We start from the raw sequence: 20720 nt of genomic DNA, 5'->3' as shown, positions 1-20720 counted from the left end.
GCCATGCCCTCCTCCAGGGGATCTTCCCAACCCAAGGATTAAACCCAGATCTCTCACATTGAAGGCAGATTCTTTACCATCTGAGCCACCAGGGAAGCCCATGAATACTGGAGTGGGTATCCTATCCCTTCTCCAGGGAAACTTCCCGATGCAGGACGTCTCCTGCATTGCAGGTGGATTCTTAACCAGCTGAGCTACCTGGGAAGCCCGTTAAGACTGATAGCTGGGCCCGACCTAGAGTTTCTGGTTCAGGAGAAAGTGCATTTCTACTGAGCTCCCAGGGGATCTACTGGGAGTACCCCTGATCCAGGCTGCCTGTAGGTAGGCTTAACTGAGGGAGCACGCGGTTAAGATGCTTCCTGTTTAATTATCCTTCAAAAAACAGTAAAGAAACAAGCATTAGACTGCAGTAACCCAGGTGAGAGATGACTTGGAACAAGATGGTAGCAATGCATAGCAGTGACTAGTGATGACATTCTATAGATGTTTTGTAGGTAGGAACCACAGGATCCGCTAACAGATTGGATGGAGGCTGTGAGAGAAAGAGAAGGCAAGGATGACTCCATGGTGTTAGCCTGAGCTACTGTTAAGTTACGGGGTTGCTGTTTACTAAAACAGGAAGACTGGAGGAGGAGCTAGTTGTTCTGTTAAAAAGGTCCAAAACGAACTTTTTTTTAAGTGTGCAGTTGTGTCAGGGCTCAGCGCCGAGGCCAGGAAAGGACCACAGTATCAGCCATCAGGGATCCCGAGGTGGTTGTTTTCTGTTGGAGTGCCGTGAAATTTGGGGACTTTAGTAACTGACATTAAGCTCATGCCATCTCTAGCATAGCCTTTGGATATCTTTGAGGCAGTGAATTTTGTAATGCCTTGTTCCTTTGTTGTTAACAAATGATTTGTACTAAGAGGCTTTATCACATCATATAAGAGGACTGAACTTTCAGTCCCACTCTTACCAACATGGGCGTGTCCCCTTGGGTACGTCATGGTTTTGGTGGTGGTTTAGTCACTAAGTTGGGTCTGTCTCTTTTGCAACCCCGTGGACTGCAGCCCGCCAGGCTCCTCTGTCCATAGGAATCTCCAGGCAAGAATAATGGAGTGGGTTGCCATTTCCTACACCAGAGGATCTTCCTGACCCAAGGATCAAACCCAAATCTCTTGTGTCTCCTGTGTTGGCAGGAGCTTTCTTTACCACTGAGCCACCAAGGAGCTCGTTGGTGCTTTTAACACTGGAGGCCCTCAAAGAGGTGAATGGGAATTCTGTGGTGCGGGAAAGTTTAAAAAGGCTTTCTAGGGGGAAAACCAGACTCCAAAGTTTGGGAAACCAAGTTTGCTCAGAGCACAGTGTATCTAGAAGGAGGTCTGAATGGGAGCTGAAGATTGCTGAGATGGGAGGGGAGGTGTTTGCTAGACTGACTCACTCCCACGGAAGAAGGTGTTGCAGACACAGTGAGAGAGGTGTTCAGCCCTTGTGTGGCACGTCAGCATCAGGAGCCGTTGAAAGGCAGAAGGTTGGCGTTAGGTTTAGAGGAGGAGAGGGACGCTGGTTGTCCAAGTTCAGGTCTCTGACTTTAATAGAACAGTTACATCTGAACCCAGTTATAGGTGACAACACACGTTTTACTTTTTTTTCATCTATTTTTGGCTGGCGAGGTCTCTGCTGCGAGAGCTCTTCTCTAGGTGGGCCCTCGGGCTTCTCGGTGCAGCGGCTCCTCTTGCTGAGGACTGCAGGTCTCAGTAGCTGCGGCCCGCGGGCCTAGCTGCTCTGTGGCATCTTCCTGGACCAGGGATTGAACCTGTGTCTCCTGCATTGGCAGGTGGATAATCTTTACCACTGAGCCACCAGAGAAGCCAAACGCTGGAGTTTTGGTGAGAGGGAGGGAAAAGTTTTGTATGGAAAGGAGATTGAAGATGCCAATTTTAAGAGACGGAAAGGTTCTGGTGCAGCGTACATTCTGTATCTTGCACTTGAGGCTCTTCACTGTGCTCGCTTCCAAAGGCAGGGCAGGTCAAAAGGTGAAGAAGACGGCTGGGGTGTCCGTGGCCGGGAGGCTCTGTCCTCTGGGACAGGTAGCTTGGGTGGAATCCGTCACGGCCCTGTGAGAAGAAATCTTCGTGCATAGTGAGTGGCTGTGTACTTTCTGCCCGTTATGATGTTACCTCAAATAAAAGATTAAAAATTAAAAACATCAACCAGTGTAGCTAACTGGTATAATTAGACCACGTGACGTGCTAAACAGGATTTACAGAAAAACATTTAGGTACAATCTAGGAGTCTCCTTGTAACCGTTTTTTTGCATTAAAAGTGGTGTGGGTTTTCTTTCAAATTTAAGTATAAAACTTCTTTCCATCTCACCCTGCCCTTTGAGTCTGAAGTCCCCAGGGTCTCTGTTCCAGGTTTCAGACCCCTGGGGGCTCAGAGTCCTGGTAACTGCAGTCAGCTCTGCTTTGCTTGGGGGAATTGCATCAACGCCAAACTCCATTCCATAACCCAAGATCCCAGCCACCTCTTTCCGAGCTCTTTCCCACAAAACCTGGTAAAAGTCAGAAGAGATGGTGGCGAGCTAACACGCTGGCCCTGGACTGGGGCACAGCGCTGCGAGGCTCCTCTTAGCAGAGACCTCACTCCCGATCTGTGTCAGAGGGGCCCACAGCCTCGGCTGCAGAAAGGGACCACACATGAAACAACTTCCCCAAGAGGCATTCAACCGCATTCTAGTGATAAGTTTCAAAACATTTAAGGAGTAGAACTGTGCTTTAAAGAATCAAGTGGTTTCAGCCCAGAGGCCGCGGAGATGGCTGACTTGTTTGGAATTGTCTGTCTCCGCGGGAGAGAGGACTGACCAGGTGCTGTCGGAGGGTTTGATCTCAAGCTGCTCGGCCTCCCCAGGGCGAAGGGCTGCAGCCCCGGGAAGCACAGCCTTGGGGCGAAGAGGCGATATTGAATGTGAGGGATGACTTGGATGACTGAAAGAGGACAAACCGAGGAAACCTTGATACTCAAAGCTTAGTGCAGCCAAAGCTTTGGTCACCAGGGGATTTCTCAATCATTTGCCTTCAACACTTGGCCAGAATATACACAGAAGATAAACCCAGCTTCACTCTTGGGCCTCGTTTCAGCTCCTTCATCTGTTTCCCCCCCCTCTCCCACCATCCCTCCCACACAAAAGGGGGCCCTCTCCCAAAGCCCCGTGGCCCTCATTCAGCTCAGCTGGCCATGTTATGCCTTGCCCTGAACCCCCCTCCCTGGTTTCTGTCTTCAGAACCCACAGCCGGCTGTGGGCAGGGCTGGCAGACTTAGGAACACTTAGGTGTCAGGAAATCCTCCATGAAGGGTCCTGGAGGAAATATGTCCCAGGTGGGGTGACGGACGTGGTCAAGACCCTGGACCAAGATCTTGACAGCGGGGGTCAGGGCACCTACAAGGTGGCCAGCTCGGGCCAGATGAAGCGAGATGGGTTTTGTCATCTGTAGGACTCGGTATATCTCATCTTTCTCCCGTAATATTGTTAGTGCCCGGAGATACTCTCTAATTGAAGAACTCATTACCTGAGCATCCCATATTACTTCTGGGAAGAAAAATAAGCTTTTAAATACACATATAGCCAAGCCAAGTCTGTTGCCAAGAGAGGGGAGGCACGTTGACGATTTCACAGCAGTGGAATCTGAGGCAACGGAGCAAACAGCCTCAGTGTCGATGACTTTTGGCTGTGGATTATACAACACAACCGCAGCTGTGTAATTGTGGAACTTGGTGTGTAATAGACCACCCCCCACGTGTCCGGCAACCTCACTACCTGCTGTGTTGTTCTGACCACTTGGCGTTAGCCATCCTCCTCTGGTCTATGCTGCTGCCCAGTGGCTACCCTGAGTAATTACACACTCACCCGGTGTGCCAAGCTCTCCTCCCTGATTTGGTTTTTTTCAAGATCACAATTTCCTGAGAGGGATGGATATTTAATATACATTGTCATGGCTAAGTCGTGTGTCTGATTCTGTGATCCCATGGTCTGTAACCCACCAGGCTCCTCTGTCCTTGGGATTTCCCAGGCAAGAATACTGGAGTGGCTTGCCATTTCCTTCTCCAGGGGGTCTTCCCCATCCAGGGATTAAACCCGTGTCTCCTGCATTGGCAGGTGGATTCTTTACTGCTGAGCTATCAGGAAAGCCCATTAACATTCCTACTCCTGTTATAACTTATAAAAAATACATTAAGGATTATAAGTTCACTACTAAAAACAGTTTCAGCAAAAAACAGAATATCAAGTCTGTCTTGAATGAATTAGATAATCTACCTTTAGACATACATGATCATCCATGATTTTAAAAGGTGACATTCAAAGAGCCCTGAATGTCACCTAACCCCTGGCACTTGTTTCTGTATTGCTTCTATTTGATTCAGGCAGACAGTTCTGCTAATTGATAGTGGACATCACTGAAATCCATTAGGATATCTTCAGCAAAGACAACTGTGATCAAAGAGCAAGATGGATGAATATTCAACAAATAACTTACTGTTTGTTTTTTAATCCTCATCTGGCTGTGCTGGGTCTCAGTGGCACCGTGAGGAAGCCTGTTTGTGTCGCGCGGGGATCTTTTCGTCGTGGTACATGACACACCAACTGTGGCTCGAGGGCCCAGCTTCCCCTCCGCACGTGGGGTCCTCCCAGACCAGGGGTCAAACCGTGTCTCCTGCATTGGTAGGCTTGATTCCTAACCACTGGACCCCCAGGGAAGACCCCAGCAAATAACTTTTGCCGAGATGCCTTTTGCGCCTGGCACTCAGCCATGCTGCTTGGCTGGTCCAGGTTTCATTCTGCTCCCCAGTCCCCAGCCCGACATTGACCTGGCTGTCATCTCGCAGCATCTTTGTCTGGCCAGGTTCTGTACACTAGGTGTCGACAGCCGTCCTTCCCATGCTTTTTTTTTTTTCAATCTCAAGTTCTTTTTCACCTTGTACATTGCAGAGCTCAAGGAATTTTAGGTAGCGAAAAGTGGGACTTTTTTTTTTAAGAGTTCATATCCAAATTATACTAGCTGTCTTTAATAAATTTACAAAACCAGAAACTTGACAAATTAAGAGGTTGAGGAATCTTCAAATAAAGCCAAGGGTCTTTTAGCATTTGTTTAGTGGTAAATAGACTCTACAATTGCTTCATCTTCTTTGATTTCTAAAAGCAGAAAAAAAATTTTCAAAATGGAGTCTTAATTTCTTCCTTAATCATTATTTCTAGGACTTACATAATTTCTCCCAAACTAGAAGCAACACTGTTTAAAAGGTGGCACATGTCAAAATTAGAAAACAAAATCCTAATGATCACGGAAGAGTCACTTTCTGTTTCACTTTAAAGTAGATGTATTTCAGAGGGCGGTGTTTAATAGGCAGCCATTCCACGTTGCCTGACAGGTGGGATTAACTACATCAAGACCTTTTTACAATTGAAAAGCGCGCTTATCGCTCCTTAACACTCTCAAAGCAAATTCTCTGTGTCTGCCGAGCATGCCAAGGTGTGTGTGTGTTAGTCACTAAGTCCTGTCTGACTCTTTGCGACCCCATGGACTGTAACCCATCAGGCTCCTCTGTCCACAGGATTGGGAGGGCTGAAAAGGGAGTTTTCGATTAGACTGACTTGTTCATTTCCTATCTGTTTAGGAAAGCGACATCTCCCTTCAGACACTAGCTTTCCTCATCAATTAATGGAGGATAATAATGATCTGTCTCTTGGCTTTGAGAGAATTAAATGTGATAAAACAGGAAAGTCTAAAAGCTCTTCTGCACTTCTCATAAGAACTCCGACCTACAAGTTTTCTCCTTTCCAGCTCCAGTATTACTGAAAAAGATCCAAGCTGAGATGTCCCCTGACCACTCTGGAAATGTAAAATTGAGCTGCCAGTTTGCAGAGATTCATGAAGATTCTACCATCTCGTGGACGAAAGATTCAAGATCGATAGCTCAAGTGCAGAGAAGGTGCATTATCCGCCCTGGCTACTTTTCACAGTTTATTTCACAATGTGGTTCTAAAGGAAAAGAGTAAATCATAGGAAATAAAGGAAGGTTGAAGCAGAAATTCCACACCCACAGTGTCCAAGAGGAGTGACAGATACCTGGGCAGGGAAGAGAGCAGAGGGCGCTCACCTGCCTCAGAGTGACAGATACCTGGACAGGGAAGAGAGCAGAGGGCTCTGGCCTGCCGCAGCCATGAGCCCCTTTCATCCTCTAAAAGCAGGGACACCTGTCAATCATCTTCTGAGGTTCCGTGGTCCCAAGATTAAAGAGCTCTCCTGCCTCTCAGTGCAACTCGCTGTCCTCATAAATTCCCATTAACCTGACAAAAAGCTCAGACGAAGCTAAGAAGGTAAATCAATAGAAAAAACCAATCTGAGGTTATGGAAAAGTGGCATCTCCCAGGGTGGAGAGCTGCCATCTCTAGGATGGGGATACCAGTTTCTATCTGGGGCCCCAGGTTTACTAGAGGAGACGAGGGGGGAGATGAGTGAGTGCATCGTTGCCGAGAATCCCCCGGGTAGAGTGACCCGCCCTAAATTAGCCCCTCTCTAGCAGTAAACGCTCGCTCAAGTGAGCTGGTGAATCAGGCTTCGTCTGTCGCACTTGAGGAGGTGTGGCTCCTTCTGGAAACAGATCCCCTGGTTTGATGGAACCCAGTCTAACTTAATCCTCACAAGCTTCTGCCAAAAGAGATCCCAGTTCAGCTCCCCAAGTGTTCTTAAGCCCCTAGTCTTGTCACAAGTCAGCTGAAAGTGAAAGTGTTAGTCGCTCAGTTGTGTCCAACTCTTTGCAACCCCATGGACTGTAGCCTGCCAGGCTCCTCTGTCCATGGAATTCTCCAGGCAAGAATACTGGAGTGGGTTGCCATTTCCTTTTTCATAAAAAGTGAGGCAAATCAGTGTTCTGTATAATTAAATGTCTGCTTGGAACACATCTTTGTAAACTGCTCCAGATGCAGCTATGGAAGACTTGAACTCTAGTTTTGTTTCTATAACATCACTCCAGAAAAAATCCGACTGGGCTATGATTGTAATAAAGCTGCTTTGCCTAAAAGTGCAACTTCAGAGCAATGATGCTTGTCCATGTCCGTGTCCCCCACTGCAGAGCAGGAGACAACTCCATGGTGAGCTTGGCCATCCTTCAAGCCAGTCAGAAGGACCAGGGCGTCTATTACTGCTGCATCAAGAACAGTTACGGGAGAGTGACCGCTGAGTTTAACCTCACCGCCGAAGGTAAACCTCAGCTTTGCCATTTCCAGTGAAAGCCACTAGCCTCTGCCAGCTCTGGGATGCTCATTGGTGCTGAAGGCTTTCTCTTCTGTCTTCTAGTTCTCAAACAGCTCTCAAGTCACCCAGATGTTAAAGGTAAGCAAATCTGAGCCCAGCGTCAGCGGAAGTGGGTGCACCCTAAACCATGAGACAGCTTCTAGAGACGAAGGCAGAAGCAAGTGTCCATTAGCTCTTCTGACGAAGCAGGAGAGGGCTCAGGAATTGCCTGGGAAACCAGGGAAACTCATAAGCTGTTTCAACCTAATCGCAGGGCCTACGACGAATGGGTCAGGCTACAAGAGTCCAGCGTGGTTGTTAAGGTCATACTGTAGCGGTGCCATCTTGGGACCATGTGGTGGTGGGGGGGCGGGTTGGGGTTTAACTTTCTCTGTGAAGCACCGGCTGTGCATCCAGCCCATCTCCATGAGATTTTTCAGCCTCTGGCACTTTCACAGTGTATTTTGGTTCTGCTTGTTTTTTCTTTTCTATTGGACTAGCAGTTGCACTCGCTGAGCAGATTCTCAGAGAGTCAGATGTCTGGGAGAGTAAGTCCATTCATTTGCATCTTAGTAGAAGTGCGAGGTGGACTTCTGCGCTTTCCTACGGCACTAATGCACCGCTGCAGCAGCGAGCTAACGGCTGCCCCGGGGCCGCTCGCCGAGGCCACGCGGCCTCGCGTCTCCTCTTGGGGACAGGTACTCACGGCAGTAGGTCATCTGCTGGCCAGTTTCTCACAACCCGCCTGGGGGGTGGGGAGGCCCCGATTTGCAGTTTGCTAATCTCCGTGATGCAGGCACTCACCGCGGCCAGGTTTACACTGCCCGTTTGTACTATGTATACTGATTTTTTTCTTCCCCTAAGCAAACTAAAATCCTGAGATCTTTGAAAACAAGCTAGTACAGACATCAAGATGCAGTAACATCTAGTAATTAAAGACAAGGGGCTGGGATCTTGACTTAAATGGTCTATTAAATGTTATGACTTATCCAAAACAGACTTAAGTGCAGTCTCCTCACAAACTATTCAAACGCTGCATACCTGTGTGTCATATGCTTGTGTAAGTTTATAATCCTCTCCCTACATCTGTCTCCATCCCCCTGAAGTCTAAATATGCAAAAGAATATCCCTTTCTCCTATCAGAAAAATGACCTTCAGAAGAAGGGGTTCTGTCTCGTAAGCTGCTTAGCACCAGTAGGCATTACCCATCGCAGATTCTTGCTCTCACCCCGTTAATTTAGGCTTGCAGAGACTCACTTCTCAAGGCTTTTACCAGTCTGGAATGGGGTCCTGGTGGGGCTGAGGTACTGGTCTCTGCAACTGTAGCGCTGTGACTGCCACCATTGGGTGGGAGCCTGGACGCTGAAGACGTCACCTTCTCCATGTGACCCAGGGGTCTGATTTCTATGGCTGGGGAGGCCGTACCATCCTCTGCTTCCTGTGTACCTTCTGATAAAGAAGCGTCAAGTGACTTCACCTGGAGGAAGCGCCCCTAGACACCTTGTTTAAATCTCCAGAAGAGGCACATATAATTTCACAAGTTGATCTCTAACTAAAAATCTAATAAAACCAAGCTGGTGGGAGCGCCCAAAAGGAATGACTCAGAGCTAGAACGACTTAATGACAGTACACAGGGCTTCAGAGAGAAGTTCTAAGATGCATCTTTCTTATAGTTTCTCCTGGCTAAGTAGACATTCCTGGAAGTTACGGACAGGATTATTGAGCATGGTGGAGTTCGTGCTTGTCGTGTATTTTTTCTTAGGGGAAGTTGCCCATCCCCATCCTTGTACGCTGCTGCTGCTGCTAAGTCGCTTCAGTCATGTCCAACTGTGTGCGACCCCATAGACGGCAGCCTACCAGGCTCCCCTGTCCCTGGGATTCTCCAGGCAAGAACACTGGAGTGGGTTGCCATTTCCTCCTCCAATGCATGAAAATGAAGTCGCTTAGTCGTGTCCAACTCTTAGAGACCCCATGGACTGCACCCTACCAGGCTCCTCCGTCCATGGGATTCTCCAAGCAAGAGTACAGGAGTGGGGTGCCATTGCCATCTCTGAATGATACAGCTGCTAGAAAACTTTTTACAGAGAGATCCAAGATGATTCTACTGTGTTTCAGCTTCTCTTCAGAGGGAACTCTTTTTTTTCTTGTTTTGGGTTGTACCTGCCTACTTCTTTAATCTACCACAGGCATTCTTAAGGGGCAGTAACACCCACAAGCAGACAAAATTGGGTTTTGGGGAGGCAAAAAACTTATTTTTGTTCACAAAGCACAGACGTACATATAGTACATAACCAGATACACAGCACCTCTGTGGCAGTCACATCTTATGTGGAGAAATTAGGGGGGTGGGAAGGCTAAAAAGAATCCTTGCAAGGAGGCAATAATGAAAAAAGAAAACCGGGAAACACTGAGCTAGCAGATCTTGTCAATTCTTGTTCTCTCTCCCACATTTCGCTCATCTTTTCCACTTGCCTTTAATCACCTGGCCTGATCCTGTTTTCACTTTCTAGACCTGTCTACAGTCCTTTTTCTGGTCTTGCCAGCTTTGCCCCTCTCTCCTCCAGTCCCCTGGGGACCTTGCCTTGCTCTACATCCTCAGTGACCACCTCCCCCACCTCCCCGTCAAGCGCTGCCTCTGCTGGGAGTCCAGCAGGGCTCCCGCTCCCTACGTCTGCGGGTCAGCCTTGCCCGTCGCTGTGCCTGTGTGGGGATGCTCCTCAACCAATGAGCAGGGGTGGGGGGTATTTCCGTGCAACGGAAGCTGTGTTGCGTTCTAGTATATGAAGAGATTGAATTCAGCCAGCTCATCTTCCGAGAGGACTTCCTCCGTGACAGCTACTTCGGGGGCCGCCTGCATGGCCAGATCGCCACGGAGGAGCTGCACTTCGGGGAAGGCGTCCACCGGAGAGCCTTCCGCAGCAAGGTGCTGCGCGGCCTCACGCCGGTCTTCAAGCCCGGCCACGCCTGCGTGCTCAAGGTGCACAATGCCGTCGCCTACGGGACCAGAAACAACGACGAACTCATCCAGAGGAACTACAGGCTCGCCGCGCAGGTGGGTCCACCCGCCCTGAGGGTGCCGCTCGAGGTAGGAGACGGACGCAGGTAACCCGAGATGAAAGTCCGACTCAGAATTTGATGGGAGTGTCGCCAGAAGGGTGTCTTTCTCTGCGGTTACTAGACCAAGGGCAAATGCGAGATCAAACCTTGGTCTTGTCCCCGCGAATTCTTGGCCTGCTGCAGCCAGTTGGGACTTGCCTGTGTCCGGAGGTGCCTCGCCAGTTTCTACCTGGGCTGGGATCACTTCCAGGAAGGCTTCCTAGGAAGCCCCATCAAATCCCCGGGGCTTTGAATCTACCTGGACACAGAATATGGGGGTGGGGTGTCTAAGCAACCTTAGATGCCAGGATTCCCAAAGGACACCTAAAGTGACCCCATGGACTGCAGCCCGCCAGGCTCCTCTGTCCATGGAGTTCTCCAGGCAAGAATACTGGAGTGGGGTTTGCCATTTCCTTCTCCAGGAAAGGACAGCCAAAGTCAAGGGTAATTTCTGGAGGCTTCTGGTTGGTTTTAGGGAAGAGGAAGGGGGCTGGGGTACAGTCCAAAGGGTCAGCGTTTGTCCTGGCTCCTGCCTTCCTGAGTCGTGTTCTGTATCCGCCCATGAGCTACGGAGGAAGATGGAGCCGAGTCTAAGTTCCTTCCTGTGTTGCTGGGTGGTGGTACCCTTGAGGCAAGAGGGGAGCGGTGGGGGGAACACAGGCTTCTCCCCCACATCACCCCTGCCCTGTCCATGAATTCACTCAATGCCAGGGCTGGCCGAGCTTTCAGGAGATCTGGGTGTAGCTCTTTCACAAACCAGGGGCCCTTAAATTTTTTAACCCATTAAATGAATAGGCCAGACTCAGGTCTCTTGGGTGCTCTCAAACATCATCGGCGGTTATCTCAGACGTGGCAATGGTCCTGTGGGCTTGGTGCTCGTGAAGACAGCCCCTCTCCTCTGAGCACAAGATTCTGCCACACGCATTCCTTTCTCTTCCAAGTCTATCCTCCTCAATTTGCTTTCAGGGAGTATTCCTTCCATCTGAGGTACCGTCTGGTCCAGTCATGGAAAATCCCCCAGCATCCAGATGCCCACTTAGAAAAGCCCTACAGAGTAGGAAAGCAGAATCTGGTTTGCTTTTCCTAAGCCAACAATCTTGGCAAGGTGTTTGTAACTTACAGCTTGTTATACCTTTTTAAAAAAGAACCTTAGTTGGAAGAACTCATGGGAAACCCAACCATCCCCACCCACGCTTCATCTGAAACCCTGTCTGGGGACCAGTCCCCTTAGCTTAGGGTGAACTTCAGCCACGTGGGTCCTAGAAACGTCATAGTTCAGGGACACCTCGCCCGGAGACCACGTGACCGTCACCTGCACGGCTCCTTCAGGTCTCAGAGCTCCTGCAGCTACCGACTGTAGGCTACATTCATGATGCTTCTGCGCCCCCAACCTCGGGGTGGGTTTGCAAATGCATTGAGTCGACCTACATTGGGAAATCTGAGTCTCACTGGGCAGTGCTCTGGCTTTCTTCTCACCCCTGGGGTTTCCTGTGTGTTTGGCTGATCTAGGAATGCTACGTGCAGAACACCGCCAGACACTATGCGCAGATCTACGCCGCGGAAGCCCAGCCTCTGGAAGGCTTCGGGGAAGTGCCCGAGTGAGTGTCTCCCCCTTGGGTTGGCCTGGCTTTGACTTGGGGACATGGGCGGGCTGGAGGGATGAGAGGCTGGGGAGAAACAGGGCATGTTTCAGCGGGTCCGTAAGCTCCAAGAGGGCGCACATAGCTGCCACCCTGCCCTTCATGGGGCCCTCAGAGGCTTATAGAAAAATACTTGAGAAATATTAAAGTGTATGGATGTATGGAATAATTCAATAAACGCGTTCAGTTCAGTTGCTCAGTCGTGTCCGACTCTTTGCGACCCCATGAATCGCAGCCCGCCAGGCCTCCCTGTCCATCACCAACTCCTGGAATTCACTGAGACTCACGTCCATCGAGTCAGTGATGCCATCCAGCCATCTCATCCTCTGTCGTCCCCTTCTCCTCCTGCCCCCAATCCCTCCCAGCATCAGAGCCTTTTCCAATGAGTCAACTCTTTGCATGTGGTGGCCAAAGTACTGGAGTTTCAGCTTCAGCATCATTCCCTCCAAAGAAATTCCAGGGCTGATCTCCTTCAGAATGGACTGGTTGGATCTCCTTGCAGTCCAAGGGACTCTCAAGAGTCTTCTCCAACACCACAGTTCAAAAGCATCAATTCTTCCGCGCTCAGCCTTCTTCACAGTCCAACTCCCACATCCATACATGACCACAGGAAAAACCATAGCCTTGACTAGATGGACCTTTGTTGGCAAAGTAATGTCTCTGCTTTTGAATATGCTATCTAGGTTGGTCATAACTTTCCTTCCAAGGAGTAAGCGTCTTTTAATTTCATGGCTGCAATCACCATCTGCAGTGATTTTGGAGCCCAAAAAAATAGTCTGACACTGTTTCCCCATCTATTTCCCATGGAGTGATGGGACTGGATGCCATGATCTTTGTTTTCTGAATGTTGAGCTTTAAGCCAACTTTTTCACTCTCCACTTTCACTTTGATCAAGAGGCTTTTTAGTTCCTCTTCACTTTCTGTCATAAGGATGGTGTCATCTGCATATCTGAGGTTATTGATATTTCTCCCGGCAATCTTGATTCCAGCTTGTGTTTCTTCCAGTCCAGTGTTTCTCATGATGTACTCTGCATAGAAGTTAAATAAGTAGGGTGATAATATACAGCCTTGACGTACTCCTTTTCCTATTTGGAACCAGTATGTTGTTCCATGTCCAGTTCTAACTGTTGCTTCCTGACCTGCATACAGATTTCTCAAGAGGCAGGTCAGGTGGTCTGGTATTCCCATCTCTTGAAGAATTTTCCACAGTTTATTGTGATCCACATAGTCAAAGGCTTTGGCATAGTCAATAAAGCAGAAATAGATGTTTTTCTGGAACTCTCTTGCTTTTTCCATGATCCAGAGGATGTTGGCAATTTGATCTCTGGTTCCTCTGCCTTTTCTAAAACCAGCTTGAACATCAGGAAGTTTACGGTTCATGTATTGCTGAAGCCTGGCTTGGAGAATTTTGAGCATTACTTTACTAGCATGTGAGATGAGTGCAATTGTGTGGTAGTTTGAGCATTCTTTAGCATTGCCTTTCTTTGGGATTGGAATGAAAACTGACCTTTTCCAGTCCTGTGGCCACTGCTGAGTTTTCCAAATTTGCTGGCATCTTGAGTGCAGCACTTTCACAGCATCATCTTTCAGGATTTGAAATAGCTCAACTGGAATTCCATCACCTCCACTAGCTTTGTTCGTAGTGATGCTTTCTAAGGCCCACCTGACTTCACATTCCAGGATGTCTGGCTCTAGGTCAGTGATCACACCATCGTGATTATCTGGGTCGTGAAGATCTTTTTTGTATAGTTCTTCTGTGTATTCTTGCCACCTCTTCTTAATATCTTCTGCTTCTGTTAGGTCCATACCATTTCTGTCCTTTATCGAGCCCATCTTTGCATGAAATGTCCCCTTGGTATCTCTAATTTTCTTGAAGAGATCTCTAGTCTTTCCCATTCTGTTGTTTTCCTCTATTTCTTTGCATTGATCTCTGAAGAAGGCTTTCTTATCTCTTCTTGCCATTCTTTGGAACTCTGCATTCAGATGCTTGTATCTTTCCTTTTCTCCTTTGCTTTTCGCTTCTCTTTTCACAGCTATTTGTAAGGCCTCCTCAGACAGCCATTTTGCTTTTTTGCATTTCTTTTCCATGGGGATGGTCTTGATTCCTGTCTCCTGTACAATGTCACGAACCTCCGTCCACAGTTCATCAGGCACTCTATCAGATCTAGTCCCTTAAATCTATTTCTCACTTCCACTGTATAATCAGAAGGGATTTGATTTAGGTCATACCTGAATGGTCTGGAGGTTTTCCCTACTTTCTTCAATTTAAGTCTGAATTTGGCAATAAGGAGTTCATGATCTGAGCCACAGTCAGCTCCTGGTCTTGTTTTTGTTGACTGTATAGAGCTTGGCCATCTTTGGCTGCAAAGAATAAACGTGTATACCATGTTAAATAGAAAATGTATCTACTCATGGGTATTACATTGTCTAAACCATAAACAGAACAGGAGATTGCGAAAAACTTAGTCCTATGATACAACAAATAAAGACGGTGGTGCGTCAGGGAAAAGCAAATTGGATAATCGGGGCCATAGGAGCGTAGTCCCTGCTCCGTGGAGCACTACACGGAGGTGCAGAGTTTACCCACTGAGGTCAGTTACACTGACAAGTATCTGTTGGCCCACGCGCATGCTGGAGTGTCTGGAGCTCGTGTTTACCGATCTCTTATCTGGCTGAAACCACACGTGGGAAGAGAAGGGGCTGTGCCAGCGCCCTTTGGAAACTGCAGACGGAGCAGTCGTCTACACACCAGTGCAAACGGGGAAGAGGGGAAAGCAGGAAGGGCCTGTTTCTTGTCCGCGTCATCTCTGTGAACTCACAAAACGGAAGAGAAATCCCCTTTCTGAGCAGGTGTGTTGGGCACACCACATACAGTCTCATGCTTGCTGCCCTTCAAGGTTTGCCTGTGTGCTTAGTATACGTGCATGCTTGCCGGGTCACTTCCGTCATGTCCGGACCCTTTGAGACCCCGTGGACGGTAGCCCTTCAGGCTCCTCTCTCCATGGGATTCTCCAGGCAGGAACTCTGGAGTGGGTTGCCGTGCCCTCCTCCAGGGGATCTTCCTGACCCATGATTGGACCCGTGTCTCTCACGTCTCCTGCACTGGCCGGTCCTTTACCACTAGCGCCACCTGGGAAGCAATCCTCAGCAACTTCAAGGAAAACGAACTTACTGCAAAGAAAACCGCTTTCAATTGCTTTCTGTTCAGTGCACTGAGGTAGTCTGGGTTGTCTGTAGAGCTCAGCCCATTCTTCTCCAGCCCCTCTTGCTGCTCTGTTCTCTTAAGTTCCTGGTTGAGGAGGAAGAGTCCACCAGGCGTGGCACCAAAGTGTCCTCCTGCAGGGACACACCCAAGCTTTGTGCGAACTGACTGATACAGGCTTCTCTAAGGAAAAGAACACAATTATGAATATCAAGATGCATCCAGGGCTTGAAAAGGGTGAAGGACTCAGGCTTAATCGGCTTCCAGCACATATGCCACCGCTCTGGAAATGGCTGTGCATATTCTGGAATCCAAATACCTTTCCTTATTGTGGGAGAGTTTGACCTCATTCATGGACAAGGGCAGGATATGGAGGGATAGTTCAGTCGTTCAGTTGTATCCGACTCTTTGCAACCCCATGGACTGTAGCACGCCAGGCCTCCCTGGCCATCACCAACTCCCGGAGTTTACCCAAACTCATGTCCATTGAGTTGGTGATGCCATCCAACCGTCTCATCCTCTGTCGTCCCCTTCTCCTCTCACCTTCAATCTCCCAGCATCAGGGTCTTTTCAAATGAGTCAGTTCTTCGCATCAGGTGGCCAAAGCACTGGAATTTCAGCTTCAGCGTCAGTCCTTCCCCAAGCGTGGGGTTGGTACTCAGCATCCGTGTTGGAAGGGTTGCCCACGTGGTGTCTCAGGACGGTGTCCTGGTCTAGATCCTGCTCCTGAGAGAAGTGCTCTGCCATCTGAAACTGGGCGGGGAGAGGGGAGGTGTGCTTCTCGTGTTGTGTTTTATTTTTTAAGGAAACACTCATAAATGGCAGAAGAGGGTAAAAGTGCACCCTGCCAAAGACCGAGTCACCTGCAGAAAGTTTTCTTTGGAATGGTATGTTTTGTGTGTTTAAAACTCACCTGAGTGTTGTATCCTTCTTCCCACTTTGCTAACGTTTTCTCTACAATCTTTGACTCGAGGTGACACCTGGGAGTAGCCTCCAGCTGGACTCCCAGGAGAGGGCAGGTCGTGGGTGGAGCCCACGTGTCCTTGGTGCTCTGGGAGACCCTTCCAGCTCTGCTCTCACCGCTGGGGGAGCAGCCCCCCACAACCCCGTGTGAGTGCAGACCTGCCCAGGGACCCCTTCCTCGTAAGAGACAGACCTGAAGTCTCACGTCACTGGGGGAGGACCTGCCCTGTCCCCAGAGAGGAGGGGACGATGGCGGTGCCTGTGACGGCATCTGGGGGAGGCCTCGCCTGCAGGCCACACGAGAGGAGGGTGCCTGTGACGGCATCTGGGGGGGCCTCGCCTGCAGGCCACATGACTCCTCCTAAGCTTGGCTTTGGTCACGGCGTCACACAGGACTGTTGTACATGCTTACCTGTAGAGATTCTGGCTGAAGCCCGGGGCGCTTCCGAGGCCTTCGCCGTGCGGCCCGCGTGTGGTTGACTTTCCGAGGCCTTCGCCGTGGGGCCCGCGTGTGGTTCACTAGCACAGCCTCCCGGCCTCCCCGCCGCCCCGCCCAGTCATCATCAGTGCTGCGGCGACTGTCACACCATCACTGTTTTCTTTTGTCACTTAGACCTTTCCAGAAGCCTCCCTTCTGAGCCTTTAAACATCTTGATAGTTGTTAGGTGTAAGTCCCTAATGCACATTCCTGCTTGTTTACCCATCTGACGATCTGTACTAAACATATTCTTCATGTTAACAAACATCAACAATTAGCTTCTTACCTCTTTCTCAGGGTGGCTATCATAATTTCTGCTTTCAAGCCCTCGAAAATGGCATCTGTTGGGGTCAGACTTTAATGAGATGACTTCTCCTTTGATTGTCAGGTCGTATCCTGTATCAGTCGTGACTAGGAGGGCTGCTCCGGGCCTCTGGTGAGAAGCAGCCAGAGACGTTGCTAACCATCCTGTAATGCACAGGACAGTCGCCGCCCAAGAATTACCTGGCCCCAGATGTCCGTGCCAAGACTCAAACTTTGTCCTGTATACATATTCTTTTTTCCCCCAGACACTGAGCATTTACTACGAGCCAGGCTTTGCTCCAAGCTAGGTGATGGGCACTTAAAGAATAAAAAGAAAATGAAGCAGGTTCTTGCCCCTCACAGCCAGCAGGAGTGTGAGGCATGCAGGACAAAACCCAGTGCGTCGAGTGCAGGGAGTTATGGGGACACGGAGGAGGAGGAGGAGGAGGGAGGGGGTCTGGAAAGGCTTCCGAGACGAGGGTGTTGAAGAATGAGTCAGAGTCCTCTAGATGAAGGGCAAGGGTGGAGACTCACAAGCAAAGAGGGCAGCACGTCCAAAGAGATGAAGAGCCGTGAAAGGAGGTTTCCAAAGAGACAGAAAAAGTTCAGCAGATCTAGTGTGCTGGGAGGCAGAAAAAAAAGGGGGGGCAGGCTAAGAGGCGGGAAGCCAGGAGGCCAGAATGCAGACGACTTAAAATGCTCAGCTGATGAGCTTGGAACATGTTCTCTTGGCTTCGGGGGTGACGAGGAGGCAGGGGTTAACCAGGAGCTTTAGCAGGGCAAACTTGAGCCACAGAGCAGACACGTCATTGTTAACAGATTTTATCTTCAGAACAGTTTTAGGTTCACAGCAAAATTGAATGGAGGGGACAGATTTCCACACCCCATCGCCTCCCCCGCCATCCACACCCCTCACCGGGTCAGAACATCTGTCACAATGAATCTGCATTGACATAACATCACTGCAGGCCCACAGCGTACATTGGGGTTGTGCCTTCTGTGGGCGTGGACAACTGTCTACTGATGCGTCATATGGCACCATAGAGAGTAGTTTCATTGCCCTGAAAGTCCTGCGTCGATGCGGCTCTTACGGCTATCTACCTGGGACAATGGATGTCCAGGGACAAGGCCCAGAGGCTGGATGCGGTGAGACCGGTCTGCAAGCGGTTGCTACAGCCCCAAAAGGGGGCAGTGACGGTGGAACTAGCCTCTGGCGTGGGGAGTTTGAGAGAACAGGCTTGCCTGACTTTCCGGGGCCAGGTGTGTTTAATCAGACTTACAGAAGGAGCCGGGCTTCTGTGATGGCTCAGCCATAGAGAGTCCGCCTGCAACACAGAAGATGCGGGTTTGATCCCTGGGGCAGAACGATCCCCTGGAGAAGGGAATAGCAGCCCCCTCCAGTACCTTGCCTGGAGAATCTGATGGACAGAGGAGCCTGGGGGCCTACGGTCCATGGAGTCGCAAGAGTTGGACACGACTTAGTGACTAAACAAAGACAACAACGTGGAGGAAGCAAAAAGGGACAGAAGCCTGACGTGAACTTATTGTGGCTCAGCTGGTAAAGAATCCGCCTGCAGTGCAGGAGACCTGGCTTCAATCCCTGGGTTGAGAAGACCCCCTGGAGAAGGGAAAGGCTACCCACTCCAGTATTCTGGCCTGGAGAATTCCATGGACAGAGGGGCCTGATGGGCTGGGATAGGCCATAGGGTTGCAAAGAGTTGGACACGACTGAGCCACTTTCACTTAGACTGGGCAGACGAAGCAGCCCCTTGAAGACGGTGAAGGCAGGGTAAGACTCGTGTAGGTGTATGGCAGATGGATCACTCTGCACAGGCCACAAGCTACTCAGTTGATTTTTTTTTGTTGAATGGAAAGAATGCATGAAAGAATGCAAAGGTACAGTTTCCAATAGACTCTACAGATGTTGGAGTTGGGGTAAATAAGTAGTTCAGTCTCTGCATGTTAAATTTGAGATGCCTTTTAGACATCAAATATAGATGGAGAGTTAGTTGGCTGGAGACGTGACAGGATTTCAGGGGAGAGGTCTGGGCTGCTGATGTAAATGCGGACTGTATTTAAAGCAAGGGAATTTAAAACTAGAGAATTGATTGCAAAGCAAGGAGAACTGTCCCAGGATGTGCCAGGGTGTAAAGGATGGGGAGAAACCAGGAACCAGCAAAGCAGACAGGAAGCAGCCAGGGAAGCAGAAAGGAAACCGAAAGGAAGTGAGTTTCTGGAGGGCGGGGGAAAATGTCTTAGAGACAAGTGAGATCAACTCTTCAGTGCCACTGAGAACAAGACAGATGAGGGCTGAGAAGGGAACTGCTCCGCTGGGCAACGTGGTGCCCCAGACTGAGGTTTTCTTAAGCAGAAAGGCCGCTTTGGGTTCAGGAGAGAATGGGAGGGGGAAGGGTTGTAGGCGGATTTGGGTTTTGATGGGAATGGCGAGTCGGGGTAGGAGTGGGTTTCGGGGTCTGCAGGCTGCGGAGTCACCACAGCGTGCCCACCGGGAAGGAGTCTGCAGAGGGACGGTGACGCAGGAGTGAGCGGGCCCCACCGTCGGCGTGTCCTCGAACCTTGCGGAGGGGCTGGGGTCCAGGGCGCCGGTGGGGCGAGGGCGAGGGTCGCAGCCAGAAGGGCTGGTCCTTGGGGGTGGGAGCGCGTGGTGGTGGCAGCTTTTAGAAGCGCTCTCAGCGTTTCTGTTTTCCCGGTCCAACCAGGAAGCTGGGTGCTCAGCGTAGAGTGAGGCGGGGGGAGGTGGGAGGAGGGAGGGGCAGGTTTGGGTGGATTCCCTAGGGCGGTGGGCCAGTGGGAGGGGCAGGATCTGACCGCTGACCCCCGCATCGCAGCTGCGTGGCCTCCCTGCTGCCTCCCCCGCCCTGTCCATCCTCACACATGCCACCAGGGGTGCAGAGTGGCCCCTGTCGCATGCAAGTTTGATCTCCTCCTCCTCCAAGACCCTCCAATGTTTCTCACCCGGCTCAGTACGAAGGGCGGAGTCTCCCAAGTGGCCCAGGCCCCCCCAGTCCCGCCCCCATTCCTTGCTCGGCCGCCACCACCCTCCAGACATGCCGCCCCTCAGTCTGAACTGCACCCCGCGACCCAGGCCCCCAGCCAGAACCTCTCCATCTGTCGTTCCTTCCACTTGGAATGTTCCTGCCGAGATGCCCTCATGGCTCCCCCCGCAAGCCCCACCTCCTACAGGCTTCTCTGCTCAAATGCTCCTTATTTTCGAGGCCTTCTCCGACCTCCCCAAATAAAACGACAGCCCACTTGGGCTGCGCCGGGCCTCCGCACTGCTCTGGTTCCTCGTGGAGCACAGAGCGCGCTGCACCTGTTTGCTGCCCGGCTCCTGCATTTAAATGTAAGATCGTGGAGAGCAGAGCTTGTGTCGTCTTTAGTGTTTTCTAGAAGGACGTCTGGGAGGGAGACTGACACAGAAGCCACTGAGTGAATATTTGCTGACCGAATAAAAGGAAGGATGGATAGAAGGGTGGATATATGCTGGCTGGACGGAGGTACAGTCACCTGACCAGTGGGTCACTGATGGACTCTAACGATGGCTATAAAAAGACATTCATTTCTACAGGAGCAATTAAACTCCATCTGGAGGAAGAGTTTCTCATCAACTCTAGGAACAAATAAAAGGAACACCCCCCCCCTTTTTTTTCCATTAAATAATCACTGGCAGATATTTAATCTACATCTGATGGAACCCGGGGGTTTATCCTGCAGCCCGCTGCTCCTCCTGGTTGGGTAGAATGTCCCC

At 50.1% G+C, this 20720-nt stretch overlaps 1 protein-coding gene across 3 annotated transcripts in view; it reads left to right on the top strand.

Moving 5' to 3' along the window:
* ALPK2 (alpha kinase 2) overlaps positions 1-20720 on the top strand; it is a 134192-nt gene that overhangs the window by 93503 nt on the left and 19969 nt on the right. For 2 of the 3 annotated variants that reach the window (XM_055559362.1, XM_055559363.1), the window contains exons 6-10: positions 5818-5965; positions 7109-7236; positions 7333-7368; positions 10047-10321; positions 11875-11963. In XM_055559362.1, coding sequence (XP_055415337.1) covers positions 5818-5965; positions 7109-7236; positions 7333-7368; positions 10047-10321; positions 11875-11963 — 676 coding nt within the window. Of the gene's footprint in view, positions 1-5817; positions 5966-7108; positions 7237-7332; positions 7369-10046; positions 10322-11874; positions 11964-20720 lie in introns of those variants that run through there. The other variant, XR_008706643.1, reaches the window with a different exon arrangement.

This window comes from Bubalus kerabau, chromosome 21 (assembly GCF_029407905.1).
Source record: "Bubalus kerabau isolate K-KA32 ecotype Philippines breed swamp buffalo chromosome 21, PCC_UOA_SB_1v2, whole genome shotgun sequence".
In the NCBI taxonomy this organism is placed as follows: domain Eukaryota; kingdom Metazoa; phylum Chordata; class Mammalia; order Artiodactyla; family Bovidae; genus Bubalus; species Bubalus kerabau.
Note: the sequence above shows the minus strand (reverse complement) of the source record. Positions and strands in the feature narration are given on the sequence as shown.